We start from the raw sequence: 18735 nt of genomic DNA, 5'->3' as shown, positions 1-18735 counted from the left end.
ATAAACACATTTTTCTCCTCCCAGAGAGCTCAAATAAATCAATTCCTATAAGTCTGGGCAGGAGAAGGTCCCCTGACCCATATATTCCTGTGACAGCCTCTCTGCTCTGCTCTCCTCTGCTGATGGAATGACATTCTATTGGGCTGAGAGATTACAGCACTGTCCCCTAAAGCAGCAATGTGGATGTGCCATGTCCTACCTCATAAAAAAAAGAGAATCTGTTCTGTAAACGTTGGTTTGCCACACTAGTACGAAAAGGTGAAGAATAAGAGAGATGAGCTGCTATTTCTTCATTTTGATCACGCGCCGGACATGCATTTAAGGTCCACTTGATTGGCTCCACTTGATTGGCTCCACTTGAATGGCTCCACTTGATTGGCTCCACTTGATTGGCTCCACTTGATTGGCTCTACTTCATTGGCTTTTAGATTTGATCCATAAGTGTTTCTAGCACCGTGCCCTGAACTTTGACTTGGAGAGAGGCAAGGTGAACTAAATTGGTGATCCAAACAGTTTTTGTAGGTAGGCTATGGGTCTATGTCTGAATTATAACATATATTCTTATGTTTCTAAATAGTATATCTTCTTCAAATGCATCTTTCCTTTTCAATATTTGCAGACTCTTCAAGCAGTAGTTTATATTTTTAACTGCTTTCTTATCAAACACCTCTCTCACATAGTGCTATGCAAATACATTTTAATTCAGTCCCAAAAGCTTTTTCTCCGGAAGATGGTGGCCTTCAGCGGGCTCTGCCGAAGTCTCTCTTGGCTGGCGAAGAGAACTGCTCAGTACAAGTTTGGGAAACTGAACGCCTACAACGATACCTGTCCACCAACTCAAATAAAGGTATGCCTAATTGTAGAAAGACTCAAACAACTCGTTGGCATTTTTGGAAATAAACTAGACAATTTTCTTCTGGAAATATTTACTTTGAGTAGCCTATTGAATGTTTTAATCTTTGACTGGATGTGCCTTTATCCACTGGCAATTATAGGGCTGGCTGGTGACAACGCTATCTCTAATGGGGTGGGAAGCGCAGTCACAGCTCTTGTGGTTGGATCCACAACCTGTTCTCATAATGCACTGTTGGTGCTATATCAGGTAGCCATATTTGCTCTGAGTTTTCACCTGAGTTAAGTCTCACAGCCTACACTGTCTAGTCTGAAATACAGTAGGACAGGAACACAAGCACACCACCCACATCAGAGAGTTTCTCAAGAGCCAAGATGAAAGCAGTTTGATCACTGTAACCCTGCTTCCCCTTTTGCGGCCCATTGCCACAGCAACCCTTCCTTTCAGACAGGAAATGACAGGGAGTCCTGAATGAGGAGGACCTAAGTGTGTCAGTGCAGGGTGGATCACTTCGCTGTGACACCCTCAATGGGTGCGCATAATTTTGGATTCCCACCGGTACTTCAGCTATGTCTAAGATCATAAAGACTCTGGGTGTTCCTGGTGTTGGTCACATGGTAAGTTGTCTGTTTCTCTGTAGACTTGGGTTGAATTCAGTGAGGTGTAATGTTACATACTGTTCAGATAGATATATATCATGTGAACAGACATGTATCTCTACCATGTATAGCAGGAGTCAACTCAACAAAATTCTATCTGCGTTGTTCAAAACATTGAGTCCTTCTGGATTGCTCTCCACTGCCCTATCTAGAGCTGGCCTCAAGTCAAGATTCCTTCTGGGTCACCTAAGGATCTATTGCCAATGCGCATGCCCCACCCACCTCAGGATCTGTTTTTTTTCAGCCATCTATTTCCTGTGTTTGAGGGGAGCAAAATTCATTTGACACAAATCTCGTAGGATTGATTCCTTTTGTTTTACTCCTGCAACTCTTCCATACTCTGTGCCATTTTTTTTTCTTCTAAGGTGTTATTCCCTTTTAATTTTTGCTTAAAATGATATACCCAAGGCTAACTGCCTGTAGCTCAGGCCCTGAAGCAAGGATGTGCATATTCTTGTTATCATTTGAAAGGAAACATTTTGAAGTTTATGGAAATGTTAATGGAATGTAGTAGAATATAACACAATAGATCTGGTGGAAGACAATACAAAGAAAAAAACAACTGTTCTTTTGTACAAATCTTTGAAATGCAAGGGCGAGGCCATAATGTATTATTCCAGCCCAGGTGTGGTTTGATTTTGGCCACTCAATGGCAGCAGTGTGTAACGTTTTGGCCTGATCCAATGAACCACTGCATTTCTGTTCAAAATTTGGAATCGAGACTGCCTAATTTGTTTTAATTACTTCATGTTCAAAATTGTGCACTCAAACAATAGCATGGTATTATTTCACTGTAATAGCTACTGTAAATTGGACATCGCAGTTAGATTTTCAAGAATTTAAGCTTTCTGCCAATATCGGATATGTCTGTTCTTGTTACTTACAACCTCATGCTAATCGCGTTAGCTCATCAGTCCCGTGGAAGGGACACTGATCCCGACATTACAACTGTGGAAGTGTTTGTAATGACCTGTCTGTGCATAATGCCTGAAATGGGATACATTGTCTTTCCTTTGAATCTCTAAGAACGCTAAAGCTTTTGACAGGGATTTAATGCATCGTCTAGACACTTACATCACAAAGAGCTCCTTTGATGGATGTTCATTTTTTTTATGCAATTGAAGTAATTTTATACAGTTGCAATGTTTACAAATGCGTTGAAATGAAAGCTACTTCTGAAAATGAACACTCAGATTAGTGATTTATGTCTGCAACATATTAACAAAATACCTGATACAATGTATGAGTGCGTTCGCAAAAAATAGACTGACATTTGACAAATTGAAACCTTAATTCCCCCAAATTACTGAACTCCATCGGTCTGTGCCAGAAATGTTTTATGTGCTATAATTCAGTCAACATCTGGATTATAAACATTCTAAAAGTTTGGAGTGTCTTCATCCAGTCTCCAACTGTTGACTTTATTAGAATTTGTTTTTAAAACGTTTTCATAATTGCTATTTCCATAGGAGATTTAACCTGCTTTTAAAGGGTTTCCTGACATTTGTGCTCCGCTATCAATGGAGAAAAGGGCTATGCTTTAAACCGCTGTTTCTGTTTGAGTAATGCCTTTCAGGCGAAGACCATGTGATTTTTTTTATTAACTATGAAGCTGCTGCCAAGTAGACTGGGGTGTGATACCAAAGCTGCTACAAGACAATGTTGGCTGTTAGTGAAACTGACTAGGCATCTAAGCCACTGTCAAAGTATACAGACATTGTTTACAGATTGCCCTCAGCGATATCACATCCAATCTCTATGGCATGTGGTGGTGTCTCCACCCGTCCCTCTGCCTCTGTGGCGCAATCACTGATGACTGAGTCACATAACACTGGGTGGTGATGTCAGGGAAATTACTCATATCCTCAGGAGGCTGTTGAGACATCTTAAGTGAGTCCGGGTGGATACGAGGAGTGGCGTGATTGGAGTGCCCACGCTCAAAGAAATGCATGCTTATGGTGGTCTCGTGGAAGGACGCATCTTGTCGTCATTTGCAGCGTCACTATTGTACACAACAGTGAGTTTTCAAGGATCTTGTCTTTCATCAGGGACCGTATTCATAAAGCGTCTCAGAGTACGAATGCTGATCTAGGACTAGTTAACTTCGGATCTTAATAAGACATGGACAGAGAGGACCTGATCCTAGATCAGCACTCCTACTCTAAGATGCTTTATGAACACCTCCCCAGAACCAGAACACTCCTAGTGGACTCATAAAGTTATGTTTCCTCATCTTAGCAGTTAGCATGCACCTTATGCATGAGGCTGTAGGGTTTGCTTAGGTCCATCGAGTGTGCTCTGAAATGTAGAATGTCTGCTTGTCTTTTGTTTGCATTCAGTACAGCATGCACATTCCTGTCCCGAATTCACCTTTCCTTGGGAAAGAACATGACGTATAAGCTTCACTGGAGCTGAAAAAAAAAAAACATTCTCTGTCCTGAAAGCTGAATGAGAGCAGTAGTGACACCCACTCTTCCTGTGTGAGCTGGGGCCTTGCCTGCTTGAGTGCTCTAACGTAGAGGAGAGCTGTCAGATCAAAGACATGCAGCTGTTTGTCTTCACTATCACTTCCTGATGCTGCATTGGTGTGTTTTTGTCCTTCATTCACTGCCTGAGATTTCTCATTGTCAATACCTGGTTGAGTGATTGTAAGATTGTTCCTGTTTTGAATGCTATTCTGGTCCATAACGTTGGTCTGTATTTCTATTCCACGAAGGTTGGTCTCCACTTTTACATTACTGACTTTAGATTTTAACGTCTGTGGAACTGTTGTATTGATGGATCATGTGATATTGTATTTGACTGAGACTGACACACTTTCCCCTTGTCTCTGCAGAGCCAGGCAGTGTCAGATGGCGGTAAGCCTGTGTGTGTTTGTGCCTGTCTGTCTCAGAGCTGTTTCTCAAATATGAGCATGCCTGTGCGGGTAGTAGTGTCAGTCTGCTTCCCTGAGGCTTCAGGGTGTGGATGGGTTTTATTAGTGTGTGTGATTTTCTCAGAGCTGAACATGTCTGGTCGTGGCTCTGGGGGCAGTTGTACCAGTCTGCCAGAGGCCCAAGGGGGAGCTGCCCAGGCCAGCAGTGTCGTCAGCTGGGCTGTGTCCTTCGAGACGCTATTGGAAGACCCCATGGGAGTATGCTACTTCAAGGTGAGCCACACGCACTCAGCTTCAGAAATCATTGCTTTTAATTGAGAACTAGCTTATTTTGAAGAGCATGCTGTGCCCTAAACCTAATGACCATTAAAATACCTTGTTTATTATAAAATGTTAGGCCTCTTGAGTGACGCAACGGTCTAATGCACTGAAGTGTTTAAGGGGTAACTGCAGACCCGAGTTCGTTCCCAGGCTGTCACAACCGACCGGGAGTCCCATAGGGTGGCAGACATTTGGCCCAGTGTCGTTCGGGTTACGGGAGAGTTTGGCTGAGGGGGCTTTACATGGCTCATCGCGCTCTAGCGACTCGTTGTGGCCTGCCAGGCACCTGCAGGCTGACTTCGATCATCAGTTAAATGGTGTTTCCTCCGACACATTGGTGCAGCCGGCTTACGGGTAAAGCGGGCGGGTGTTAAGAAGTGTGGTTTAGCGGGGCATTGTTTTGGGGAACGCATGACTCAACTTTCACCTCCTGAGCCCATTGGGGGAGTTGCAGCGATGAAACAAGTTCATAATTGGGGAGAGAAAGGGGTTAAAAAGTTAAAATACCTGCTAGCTGAGATCTACTGCTCAGATGAAAAGAAAAAAAAATGCAAGCCTATTTAACAATAACCTATTTAAAACAGTTGTGTACCGAGGTTTGTGCAGTAGGCTATAGGCCCAATGCATTATCCCTGCATCTTGGCAGGGCAATTCAAGCATAGCCAATGTTATTCTCAGACAAGTAACCATTTCTAAATTTGAGTTTATGATCACACTGGTAACAGATCACTTATATTATTTGCGCCACAGCTGAGTAAGCATACATTGAAATAATTGTTATTTTACCGAACTGATGCCTGTATCTGATTGGCTAGCCGTAGACCTATAGGTGCATTTGATTTACTCTCTGGACCTGCGGGATATGGCAGCGGTACAGCGATGCCTCATCATAACTCACAAATACTATTCCAGGTTGTACAGCTAAATATTTTGAGGCATACAGTCATCTTTTAAATGTTATTTAGTGAATAGGTCATCTGTTGATCAGATCTGATGGGAGCTGTATGGTAGGTCATCTGTTCATCAGGTCTATGTTGTCACGCAGGCCTTCCTGAGGTCAGAGGTGAGTGCGGAGAATATCCTGTTCTATCAGGCCTGCGAAAAGTTCCGGGAGATTCCACCCACCCAGATGAAAGAGGTATGGGCTTATTCCTGTCTTCTCTTAATAACCTCTAGTGACTCCCCATCCCGCATGCGGGAGCATAATCATCGCCTGACACTAATTAGCATAACGCAAAGGACATAAATATTTCTATTCATGAAAATCACAAATGAAATATATTGAGACACAGCTTAGCCTTTTGTTAATCACCCTGTCATCTCAGATTTTCAAAATGTGCTTTACGGCCAAAGCTAGACAAGCATTTGTGTAAGTTTATCGATAGCCTAGCATAGGATTTTGTCCAGCTAGCAGCAGGTAACTTGGTCACGGAAATCAGAAAAGCAATCAAATTAAATCGTTTACCTTTGAGCTTCGGATGTTTTCACTCACGAGACTCCCAGTTAGATAGCAAATGTTCCTTTTTTCCAAAAATATTGTTTTTGTAGGCAACGGAAATTGCAGTCATGAAAACGGCGAAACATATTCCAAATTAGCTCCATAATATTGACGGAAACATGGCAAACGTTGTTTATAATCAAGCCTCAAGGTGTTTTTCAAATATCTATTCGATAATATATCCGACGGGACAATTCGTTTTTCAGTAGGACCGATTGGAGTAATGGCTACCTCTGTATTTTACGCGAGAATCTCTCTGGGAGCATCAGGTGACCACTTGCGCAATGTAGCCGATTACGGGTATTCTTCAACATAAATGCGTAAAACTATGTCCCAATGTTGTAGACGCCTTCGGGAATACGGAGAAAGAGTAATCTGGTTGATAGCCCATTCACTGCTCAATAGGGACACATTGGAACGCAGCGCTTTCAAAACATGAGGCACTTCCGGATTGGATTTTCCCAGGCTTTGCCTGCAACATCAGTTCTGTCATACTCACAGACAATATTTTAACAGTTTTGGAAACTTTAGTGTTTTCTATCCTTAGCTGTCAATTATATGCATATTCTAGCATCTTGTCCTGACAAAATATCCCGTTTACTACGGGAATGTTTTTTTCTTCAAAAATGAAAATACTGCCCCCTAGTCACATCAGGTATGTTGAATAGATGTGTTACAGTAGGGACTGAGGAAGGAGAGTTGTGTGTCTGTTTGTACCAGATTGTAGAGCTGGACTGATGCATCACTGGTAATGGCCTTATTCCCTATATGGTGCACTACTTCTGATAGTGTACTACTTTTGACCAGGGCCCTAAATGGGGTATAGGGTGTCACTTGGGACTCATCTTATTCCCATAGTTAAGTGAGGAGGCTCATGCCATCTTCCAGACATACCTGTCTGACCACGCTCCCTACGCTGTGAACATCGACGACACGGCTCGCGTGGAGGAGAAGGACCTGCTGAAGCCTACAGCTGGAATGTTTGACAAGGCCCAGAAACAGGTCAGCTCTGCTGCCATCTGCCTGCCGTATACACAGCTCACAGAGACCAGCTAGCTAGTGCATGTTACACGCTTGGAATTCAGTTTTGTTTGAAGGCGATTGTAGAACACCTCAAACTCATGACCAACTCTAGTGTAATAGTGTGGAAAGTCCAGTGCCATTCCAGTAACTGGTGTCTTTGTCCCTGCCTCCCTGGATCAGATTTTAAAGTTGATGAAGATGGACAGCTACAGGCGCTTCGTCCGCTCCCCTCTTTACCAGAAGTGTACCCTGGCCAGTGTGGAGGGCAGGCCACTACCCAACATCCCCGCTGAACCTACCAGCACAGGATCATGGGAGAACATGGCCACCTTTAGCCGCTCCCTCAATGACAACAAGAAGGTGGGATGGATGGACTTCAACAATGACTATGAAAGCAACGTTTTGACCGTTAATGAGGACCATTTCAATTATTCAATTTGGATGTGTGTGTGGTTGTGTGTTTGCGTAATAGCTTGTAACCTGTGTTCATCAGAGGGATAAGCAGCGGGAGAAGAGGGGATCGTGGGGAGGTAGGCTTCCCCTCAGCCATAAACCTCATCTCTTGTCTAACTCTGTGATATTCTCTAGTTTATGTTTACCCTCTGTCTGTTTCTCTCTCCTCCCCGTCACTCTCTCCCCTCTCAGTAGACTTGTCATACACCAAGGTGAATGTGTCTCGTAAGGACTATCGGATGTTCAACAGCAGTGTAGAGGTAAATTCATCATACTTGGTCATCTGGGATGTGGGAGGAGATTAGGTAACAAAATAATATGTGTGTGTGTGTGTGTGTGTGAGAGACATGGAAGATCAAGTATAACCATTCATTCTCAACCCTCCATCACTACCTCTACTGCTCCCCTTTCTCCCTCTCTACCTGCCCCCCTTTCTCCCTGACTTCTCTTGTCTAGAATGGTCGCTCTGGTCCCTCAGACCAGGGGCAGGGTGATGGTTGCGGTAGTGTGGAGGGAGGTTACTGCTGTGTCTACCTGCCTGATGGCAGTGCATCCCTGGCCCCCATACGGCCCGGCCTCCCCCTCAGAGAAATGCTGTCTGGCCTCTGTGAGAAGAGAGGCTTCCCCCTCAAAGACATCATTATCTACCTCCATGGAAAGGACAGGGTGAGCCAAAATGGGAGTTGTCTTCCAGCCAGAGGTTTAAATGGTGTCAACAATGCTCACGTCACCTCTCAACATCCTAAATGACAGTTACCAATATGTCCTCCTATAGAAGCCCTTATCTCTGGAGCAGGACTGTTCAATACTGAGGAACCAGCAAGTCTCCCTGGAGCTGAGGGTGACGTTTGCGTGAGTCATCTGTCACTTCCTCTTTCTGTCTTACTGACCCTCAGTGCTTGTGTGCTGTGTTGATATGTGTTTGTGTGTTTCAGGTTGGAGGTGGTGTTCACTGGTAAGACAGTGGGCATCATGGTGAAGTCCAGTAAGACTCTGCAGGATGCCCTGTCTGCGATACTACAGAAACACCAACTCGCATCACACCAGGCCCGGGTCACCATGGTGGGTGTGTATGGACGTGTTTACTTGTACTTGTAGGGAGGAGAAGTCCCCATGAATAGTAAACAAACACATTTGACCAACAGGGTACATTTAGTTCATCCCCTTAAGGTCAAATGCTATTTCTAGGGGGTTTAAGTGTTAAGGTATGGGTTAGGGAAAATAAGATTGAGTGTGAGAGGTTTGTGTGAACATATCCTGTTTTGCAGAGTGGGAGTGATGTGCCACTGAGCATGAACACTAGTGTGTTCAAACTGGCCAATAAGAAGCTGCAGCTGGACAAAGGTGAATACATACATATTAGCACACATGTTAACTAGTGCTTTGTCCCGATGGTGGCCAGGACCGGGCATTGTTCTGGTGTTGTGTGTCCTAACTGGTGTTCCAGACCTTTTTAAACTCCGTAACCACAACTGCCTTCACTTTGGATAAGTGGTCACTCCCTGAGGACTACTCATTACTGGGAGATACTTGGTTGTGTGTCCATGTTTTATTCTTCTATGTGACACTTGGGATTTTCCCAGATGTCAAACCCCATAATGTGTACAGTAGCCTATCTAGAACTTACTACTCTCTTGTCATTCCAGTTGGCAGTCCCAGGATCAGTGGCCAAACTCCAGTCACACAGGTGAGTCCTGCACTGTTGACAGCCAGGATGTTTGGGAGTCCAAAGCTTAAAGTAAAATGTGTGTGGTGTTCTGAACACTTTTCAGGAGAGCGGTAGATCTCCAGTAGGCCCAGAGGTCCATGTGTCTCCTCAGGCAGACGGACCCGGAGCCAAGCCCAGGGTCAGGAAAAACCATGAGATGGAGGGTACGAGTCAGAACCATGGGGCCATGGCTTATTTACTGCACCTGTCACCGGACTAAACCCTATAGATGACCTAGTAGCTGTAATGGGACGACACCCTATAGATGACCTAGTAGCTGTAATGGGACTAAACCCTATAGATGACCTAGTAGCTGTTAGCCCTAGTCTGAGAAACTTCATGTATTTCTCTTTCTCCATGCCTCCTCCCTCCCGTCTCTCAGTGATGATAGAGCTGTTATCCAGGGCCCAGGCCTGTAGGGTGGATGACCAGAGAGGCCTGCTGACCAAGGAACACCTGGAGCTGCCCCAGTTTCTCCTGAAACCACCTGTCCACGACCAGGAGACTCAACAGGGGGAGGCTGGAGAGGTGACAGGGGGATGGAGCACCCACAGACACTGAGGAGTCAGAACCATCCCAACTCCACTCCCACCCCTGTTGGAGTCTGGAGTCTGTCACTCATCAGGTTCCAAACGTGTGGGGGGGTTAAAATTTTAACAAACTGTATACATGAAGACCCCAACTATTAAGAGCAATAGTCTAGCACTTTGCCTATGATTGTCTAAGCTCAGAGACATGTCTTGTCATACTTTTGTACAAAATGTAATGAAATGCAGAGTCTGTTATAGGTTCCAATTCCTCCCCTGAATTCAGTTCTTTTGGAATCAAGGAATGACTTAATTCATGAGGGTCTTGCATCTCTAAGTTGAACTTTATATTTAACTAAGCACTTTGAGTACATGTGATTTGAGATTTAACTGGTTTTATTTTAGCACTTTTCTCTTGTGAGTTCGTTTAATTGACTATCTGGCATGTAATACTTTTGAGCACATTGTTTGCTGTGTTTGCACTTTGAATGCCAGGTCCTCTGTGATGGTCAATCCTTTGAATGCCAGGTCCTCTGTGATGGTCAATCCTTTGAATGCCAGGTCCTCTGTGACGGTCAATCCTTTGAATGCCAGGTCCTCTGTGACGGTCAATCCTTTGAATGCCAGGTCCTCTGTGACGGTCAATCCTTTGAATGCCAGGTCCTCTGTGACGGTCAATCCTTTGAATGCCAGGTCCTCTGTGACGGTCAATCCTTTGAATGCCAGGTCCTCTGTGATGGTCAATCCTTTGAATGCCAGGTCCTCTGTGACGGTCAATCCTTCTGTCTGTTATCAGAGTGCTATTCAGGGTCTAACTTCAGTATTAACTTACCTTTCCATTCATTGCACATTAATAAATCAAGTATCATTGATCTATGTACCTCTAGCTGACTGGTTACACTCATGTCCGTCAGTGTAATGTCTCAAGGACATACTACGCGCATCCAACGTAATTACACACTATTTTAGTTCTCTGATCTGAGTGACGTCATCTGAATTCAACATGCCACTTGGACTGCGCTGTGACTGGTTCGTCACCTGTCTAGGAGCCAATCGCAGCTTGGCTTCATCTCCATAAACTTGTTGCTTGACGGTGCCCCTCTGAAGCCACTTCCCTTGTATGGGGTGTGTGTCTCTGGATGGGAATGGTGTGAAATAGTTTTGAAAGCATTAGTTATTACACTTCATTTTTGTTCGGTCAAAGAAAGACAATCCTTCAGAGAAATTTAAAAGTTAATGGAGTAGTGTCTTCACCTTTTTATATTACACACACCGGACTGATCAGAGGATGCAAACCACTAGATGTGCAATCTGTCATTTTCCTCCGGCAATTTCTGGACGTGTTCAGTCATCGGTGCTCTACATGTACTCTCTCATCCTGTCTGTTTTATCTCGCTCTCGGATGATGCTTAGCTGTAATTGATGCTGTCAGCTATCTAGACCAAATTGCCTTATCTCATGCAGACCCATATGTAACATTCACGTAGTGCCATAAGACCAGGCAGTGGACAAGGTAAGCGTGGTGGGTGTGAACGCTTTGTCATTTGAAAATGGCACTCACTGTAGTTAAAATGTGTTTCATATTTGCGGTAATGTACATTATCCCGGTCTATGTATGTGTAGAATATAAATCAGGTGGTGGCATATTTGTCCTACCTCTTAACTCAATCCTTTTAATTTAACGGGTGCTGAGATACTCCGGCAGGCATTAGGCTATGGATTGGAATGCATGGCTTGTGTAAAACTAGACCCATCCATTAGACAGTAAGTGCTTGTAGAAACAGTTGGTGAGTTAATGGCTATAGGCTTAACACAGCGGCAGGCTGTATGCTTGGCCAGTGGGGGGTGGAGACTGTTCTATGGTAACTCTGAAATGGTGGCGACTGTAAGGAACTGATTTCAGGATCAGGTGAGCCGTTTATGGCTGAGCTGTGACTAAATGCTAGGGAGAGTGAGGCAGCATTGATAACTCTTTCAGGATTCGTAGAAAGGGTGGATATAACTGTAGTAAAGCTGCTGGCCAGTGATCATGTACTGTGTAGGACACGTCCTTGGACTCAGTGGGGTGGTTATGTGATTCTCATGACTTCGTATGTGTTCGTAGGCTGTAATAGTGACTCCAATTCCCACATCTCTGATCGAATTGTCACCAGCGCCGATGCTAGCTAGGTGGTGACACTCGGCCCTCCACGTTTCTGCTTGTCAGTTTCTTTATTAGGTATGAATTGACTATGACATTGGGGTACTGCCTAGTAGGTGTTTGGAACCACCTGAGTGACAGACCGGACTGTGGGGTTTTCTACCCACTCTAATACTCTGCTGCTGTAGCTAAATGACACCCAATAGGTTGTCTCAAGTGATAATGTGCCTCTGACAGGTACTACTTTGTGGAGGAGGGGTGGTAAATGTCATTTTTTTTTGGGCGGGGGGGGGGGGGTCGAATGAGTTTGAAAATACCATGTGGTTGTGGGAATAAGTGCACTCAATACTGAGGTAAATATCAGGTCATATCTGTGTAAGAGTGGATGGCAGGCTGTCATCATTCAGAACTGCAGATTAATGATGTCTTCACTCAGAACAGCAGGTGGTGAATGCGTACTGTAGATTTGACCATGCAGCGTCTATAACTGTTAAATGTGCCTACTCTGGCCTTGGCACACAGACTTGAGCAGGTAGGGTAGGCGCTGCATGGTCAATCCAACATCTGCAGTTACGGTGATACAGCCTCTGCAGAAGTCAGGGCAACGTGTGCTTTGCTGAGCACCCCACCTACCGTTAACCATTGTCCATACGGAGCCCTCAGCATTGTTACAAAATTTCGGAGGCACATGACGGTGCTCAATTTGACCTCTGCATTCCTCCAGAGGCTCTGCGTTTGTCACACCGTCCATATGAAGGCCCAGACCACATTTTTGGATCAAACATAAATTGTCTTGTTACCACTATCGGTAGAGTGAAATATAATGGAAACACATTGAACTTTTGATTTTTATTCGGTACATGAACACCTACGTGGCAGAAGTAAATGTTGTGTGCACTACATCATCACGTACTGACTTATGTAAAAAATGTAAATCATTTGGTAGAAACACACCGGTCAGCCTGGTCTCAGACTAAACTTAACGTAGTAAATGTAAATCCAAGATGCTCAAATTAGTATATGATACATTTGGTGTGGTTACAAAAAAACAGACGGTTACTTGAGGCGAAAACGTAATTAGGATTATCGGGTTTATAATGCGTGTTTGAATTTCATGGAGATCTTTTAGGATTTTTGTTAATTAGCAACTTAGCATGTTAGCTAACCCTGACCTTAACCCCCTAACATCTAGCATAGCTAATGTTATCCCTGGGAAAATGCAGCAGAATTTAGAATATTTGCATAAATCTATCGCCAATTGTAAGGAAACCTAGCTACCCTTTTCTGTCTCTCTCATGGTGGGGGGAAGAAACTTGAGTTGCAGACAGGGTGAATTATTTATATATATATATATATATTTTTTGCCAACCTAGCTGAAGTCTGTAAGGACATTCCTCATGTTGTGTTTGTGTGCTTATGATGCTGTGTGTGGATAGTACACACACACACACACACACCTAAGTGTCCAATTTGGATCTGTCACCTTGGCTGTTACGGAGTCAGTCATGTGGACTAATCGATAGGCGGTGTTTTCTGAGTGTTCAGTGTTCCACTGGGGCAACTTTATTCTACAGGTCCTCATTTTAAATAGCACTTCTATAACACAAGGGATTCTGGGATGAGGAGGAAAGAGTCCAGTCAGGCCTGAAATCAACATCTAGATCAATTGCCTCAGACTGACAGACTACCGTAGAAAACTCCATCCACCTTTTGAGGGAGAAATGCTCATGCCAGGAACTCTTTGTTGCGATACAACGTTACAGTATGATGCGTTATACATTTCAATACAATGTTGCACTATGATGTACTATACATTGCCCCTTTTAAGAGTAATGAGGCATCAACTGTAGTGTGGCTCAGTGTATTGTGGCCCATGTATTTGTACTGTTCAAGCCGACGCTGGTGTTGGGGTGCAGCTCTTTGAAAAAAGTGTTAATCTATTGCTGGGCTAGGGATGTGTTTTATTTTTTTTAGACCAGATTAATGGTTAGATGCTGCATGGAAATGGAACGGTACATGTGGTGATTGTGGCTAACGTTTGACGTCATGGTAATAAGGAGTCAATTTACAGTGCCTTGCGAAAGTATTTGGCCCCCTTGAACTTTGCGACCTTTTGCCACATTTCATGCTTCAAACATAAAGATATAAAACTGTTTTTTTTTTTGTGAAGAATCAACAAGTGGGACACAATCATGAAGTGGAACGACATTTATTGGATATTTCAAACTTTTTTTAACAAATCAAAAACTGAAATTGGGCGTGCAAAATTATTCAGCCCCTTTACTTTCAGTGCAGCAAACTCTCTCCAGAAGTTCAGTGAGGATCTCTGAATGATCCAATGTTGACCTAAATGACTAATGATGATAAATACAATCCACCTGTGTGTAATCAAGTCTCCGTATAAATGCACCTGCACTGTGATAGTCTCAGAGGTCCGTTAAAAGCGTGGAGAGCATCATGAAGAACAAGGAACACACCAGGCAGGTCCGAGATACTGTTGTGAAGAAGTTTAAAGCCGGATTTGGATACAAAAAGATTTCCCAAGCTTTAAACATCCCAAGGAGCACTGTGCAAGCGATAATATTGAAATGGAAGGAGTATCAGACCACTGCAAATCTACCAAGACCTGGCCGTCCCTCTAAACTTTAAGCTCATACAAGGAGAAGACTGATCAGAGGTGCAGCCAAGAGGCCCATGATCACTCTGGATGAACTCTGGAGAGATCTAGAGCTGAGGTGGGAGACTCTGTCCATAGGACAACAATCAGTCGTATATTGCACAAATCTGGCCTTTATGGAAGAGTGGGAAGAAAGCCATTTCTTAAAGATATCCATAAAGTGTTGTTTAAAGTTTGCCACAAGCCACCTGGGAGACACACCAAACATGTGGAAGAAGGTGCTCTGGTCAGATGAAACCAAAATTGAACTTTTTGGCAACAATGCAAAACGTTATGTTTGGCGTAAAAGCAACACAGCTGAACACACCATCCCCACTGTCAAACATGGTGGTGGCAGCATCATGGTTTGGGCCTGCTTTTCTTCAGCAAGGACAGGGAAGATGGTTAAAATTGATGGGAAGATGGATGGAGCCAAATACAGGACCATTCTGGAAGAACCTGATGGAGTCTGCAAAAGACCTGAGACTGGGACGGAGATTTGTCTTCCAACAAGACAATGATCCAAAACATAAAGCAAAATCTACAATGGAATGGTTCAAAAATTAACATATCCAGGTGTTAGAATGACCAAGTCAAAGTCCAGACCTGAATCCAATCGAGAATCTGTGGAAAGAACTGAACTGCTGTTCACAAATGCTCTCCATCCAACCTCACTGAGCTCGAGCTGTTTTGCAAGGAGGAATGGGAAGAAAATTTGATTTTGATTTGTTAAAGTTTGAAATATCCAATAAATGTCGTTCCACTTCATGATTGTGTCCCACTTGTTGTTGATTCTTCACAAAAAAATAGTTTTATATCTTTGTTTGAAGCCTGAAATATGTCAAAAGATCGCATAGTTCAAGGGGGCCGAATACTTTCGCAAGGCACTGTATACCACCTCTCATCAATAGTTAATGAGATGGGGCTGAATCCTACAGGGAGCAGGAAGTTGGGGATTATAAACCCTCATCCACAGGGTGCCTTCACCTACACAGGCTCAATCGCTTGTCACTCTACCACAACATGATTTGAAAAACACCATTCACAGGACTAGACTCTGGTCTTCTATAGGGAAGAGGTCAGAAACCTGGCTGTGTGGTGCCAGGAAAACAACCTCTCCCTCAACGTGATCGAAACAAAGATGATTGTGGACTACAGGAAAAGGAGGACTGAGCGTGCCTCCATTCTGCTCGACATGGCTGTAGTGGAGCAGGTTGTGGACACCAAGGAACTTATTATTATTATTATTATTATTATTATTAACCAATAATCATGGTCCAAACACACCAAGACAGCTGTGAAGACGGCATGACAGAGGCTATTCCCCCTCAGGAGACTGAAAATATTTGGCATGGGTCCTCAGATCCTCAAAGCTGTACCATCGAGAGCATCCTGACCGGTTGCATCACTGTCTGGCAGCTGCTCGGAGTCCAACCGCAAGGCACTACAGCTTGTAGTGCGTACTACCAGTACATCACCGGGGTCATGCTTCCTGGCATCCAGGACCTATATACCTGTCAGAGGAAGGCCCTAAAACTGGTCAGACTCCAGCAGTAGTCACTGTTCTCTCTGCTATCACATGGCAAGCACTACCGTTGCGCCAAGTCTAGGACCAAGAGGCTTCTAAACAGCTTAAAGCCACACGTGACTATCTAATCAAATGGCTACCCAGACTATTTGCATTCCCCCCCCTCCCCCCCTTCTCTGCTGCTGCTACTCCCTGTTTATTATCTATGCATAGTCAGGGTAACTCTACCTACATGTACATATTACCTTGACTAACCTGTGCCCCAGCACATTGACTATGTACTGGTACCCCTTGTACCTAGACTTGCTACTGTTTATTTTACTGCTGCTCTTTTTTTTTTCTTCCAGTGAAGTGAGTACTAGCTTGTATTTGTATATCTTACTTGCCTTGTTGATTTAGGGTTTATGAGTAGGCATTTCACTGTAAGTTCTATTCGGTGCCTGTGACCAAATAAAATAGGATTTGAATACTCTCCCTTGGTGAGTGTCGCCACTTGGTGGACTTAGTTCATTGACATATAAGCACTAACGAGCTAATCCTCTCATCCTCCGATTGGCCACAGGAGTTAAATAATTTGTGTACAGCCAACCCTAGATTTGATATAACTGTGGACCTAACGGAGGATTGCCCAGCCATTGAGCAGAAGATCAAAGATTGTTCCAGCTGTCTCATCGTAACTCCTGGCTGGCATTTGAACAGGCCACATAAATCCGGTTTCATTCAGCACTTGGCTGTGCTGCTCCCTCCAGGCTTTATTCACTGGTGTGATTCTGATTGAGCCACTCTCCCTGTATTTTATGTTATGTCTATCCAGTCTATTTCCCCCCCCCCCCCCCCCCCCCCAGAAACAGTTGAAGAACAGGTCCAAATCCAGCCTACTAGGGGGGTGAGCAGCCTCCCCTTGCCTCATCCCTCTCCTTCTCCGTGACACATCTCTAACCTATTATCTATTTTGTCTCACAGGAATCCCTTCCAGGTGGGCTGGACAAAGTCTAGGTGTGTGGTTTGGAATCCTTACTTGCTAACAGCATTGCCAGAATCAATAGTCACTAATGCAAGATTTAATTGTGTTATTTTATACCGTGACGTCCCAAACTGTGTGCGCCTTTTTAGGAGGGCCCAGAAGGTTCTGAGACGCCCTTGTCCTCCACAGAGGAGCTGAAGTGACGACGGCTTGGCCCTGCAGGAATATCGGGCCATGAGCCTTCCATCTGCTCATTATTTATACATGCGTGCATACATGCATACAGTCACTTGCCTTTCCACATTTACTTTAAAGCAAACACTGAGTTGGTGAGTAATTAGAGAAACACACAGGGTACCTATGATGGTTCTGTACTTACCAAACTGAATGTGTATTCTTCACAATAAAGCAATTCTGTTGAGTGGACCAGTCTCTTCCCTTTAGAACTGATCAAAATACTGAAGATAATCACACAATGTTTTATCAGTAAGAAGCATGACATTTTCTGAGTTAAGCAAGAAAGTTTGTCAACATGGTTCACAGAAGAGGGACAAAGTTGGGCTGGGGAGAAGTGTGATTTAAAAAAAAAAAGCGCTGTGTGTACGTACAGTGGGGTCTAAAATTGACGCCCTGATAAAGATAAGCAATAATGACTATACTTGCCCTCAGAACAGCCGAGGTATGGACTCTTCAAGGTCTCGAAAGCATTCCACAAGGATGCTGGCCCATGTTGACTCCAATGCTTCCCGCAGTTGTGATGTGTTGGCAAATTCAGTGTGGCGAAACCCAGCAGCATTGCAATTCTTAATGCAAACCAATGCGCCTGACACCTACCACACCACCACCTACTAGTTCAAAGACGCGTACATGTTTTGTCTTGCCCATTCACCCTTTGAATGGAACACGCACACAAACCATGTTGCAATTGTCTCAACAAAAAAATTATTTAACCGGTTTTCTCCCCTTCATCTAAATGAATTTGAAGTGGATTTGACAAGTGACTTCAGTAAGGGATCATATATTTCACCTGGATTCAAATCCACATTTATTTGTCACATGCGTTGAATGCAACAGGTACAGTGAAACGCTTACTTTCAAGCCCTTAACCAACAATTGCAGATTTTTTTTTTTTAAAGAAAATATACAATAACTGCAGTAAGAGAACTAACACAAAGAGTAGCCCCTGCCTCATTTTGTTGTTACTTTTCTTACTGCAGTTATTTAAATATTTTCTTTATAAAAAATAAATAAAACATTGGTTAAGGGCTTGTAAGTAAGCATTTCACTGTAAGGTCTGCACCTGTGGAATTTGACGCATGTGACAATTGGATTGAATCCAGGTGAAAGCTATGATTCCTTATGTACAGGGGCTAATGGTATGTATGTACAGGTTAGTCAAGGTAATCTGTAGGTAGGGGTAAAGTGACTGCATAGATAATTAACAGCGAGTAGCAGCAGTGTTAAAAGGGGGCCAATGTAAATAGTCTGGTCAGCCATTTGATTAACTGTTTAGCAGTCAAATGGCTTGGG

General features: G+C 43.8%; 1 protein-coding gene across 39 annotated transcripts; it reads left to right on the top strand.

Annotated features, from left to right (window-relative positions):
- Positions 1 to 454: 454 nt before the first annotated feature.
- Positions 455 to 17629, top strand: LOC100136252 (regulator of G-protein signalling 14). Of its 39 annotated transcripts, none has more exons than XM_090219197.1 (18): positions 455 to 522; positions 707 to 847; positions 4349 to 4370; positions 4512 to 4660; positions 5754 to 5846; positions 7065 to 7208; positions 7410 to 7589; positions 7723 to 7759; positions 7878 to 7942; positions 8139 to 8348; positions 8458 to 8534; positions 8618 to 8744; positions 8951 to 9026; positions 9329 to 9369; positions 9455 to 9554; positions 9773 to 9918; positions 17205 to 17237; positions 17355 to 17629. In XM_090219197.1, exons 2-17 carry the CDS (start codon positions 731 to 733, stop codon positions 17235 to 17237), a joined length of 1617 nt encoding a protein of 538 aa, XP_090075323.1. In that variant the 5' UTR covers positions 455 to 522; positions 707 to 730; the 3' UTR covers positions 17355 to 17629.
- The last annotated feature ends 1106 nt before the right edge of the window (positions 17630 to 18735 follow it).

The sequence above is a fragment of the Oncorhynchus mykiss genome, chromosome 25 (assembly GCF_057628025.1).
Source record: "Oncorhynchus mykiss isolate SJ-2025 chromosome 25, ASM5762802v1, whole genome shotgun sequence".
NCBI classification, from domain to species: Eukaryota; Metazoa; Chordata; class Actinopteri; order Salmoniformes; family Salmonidae; genus Oncorhynchus; species Oncorhynchus mykiss.
The sequence above is the reverse complement of the archived record's forward strand: the minus strand, read 5'-3'. Positions and strand labels throughout refer to the sequence as shown.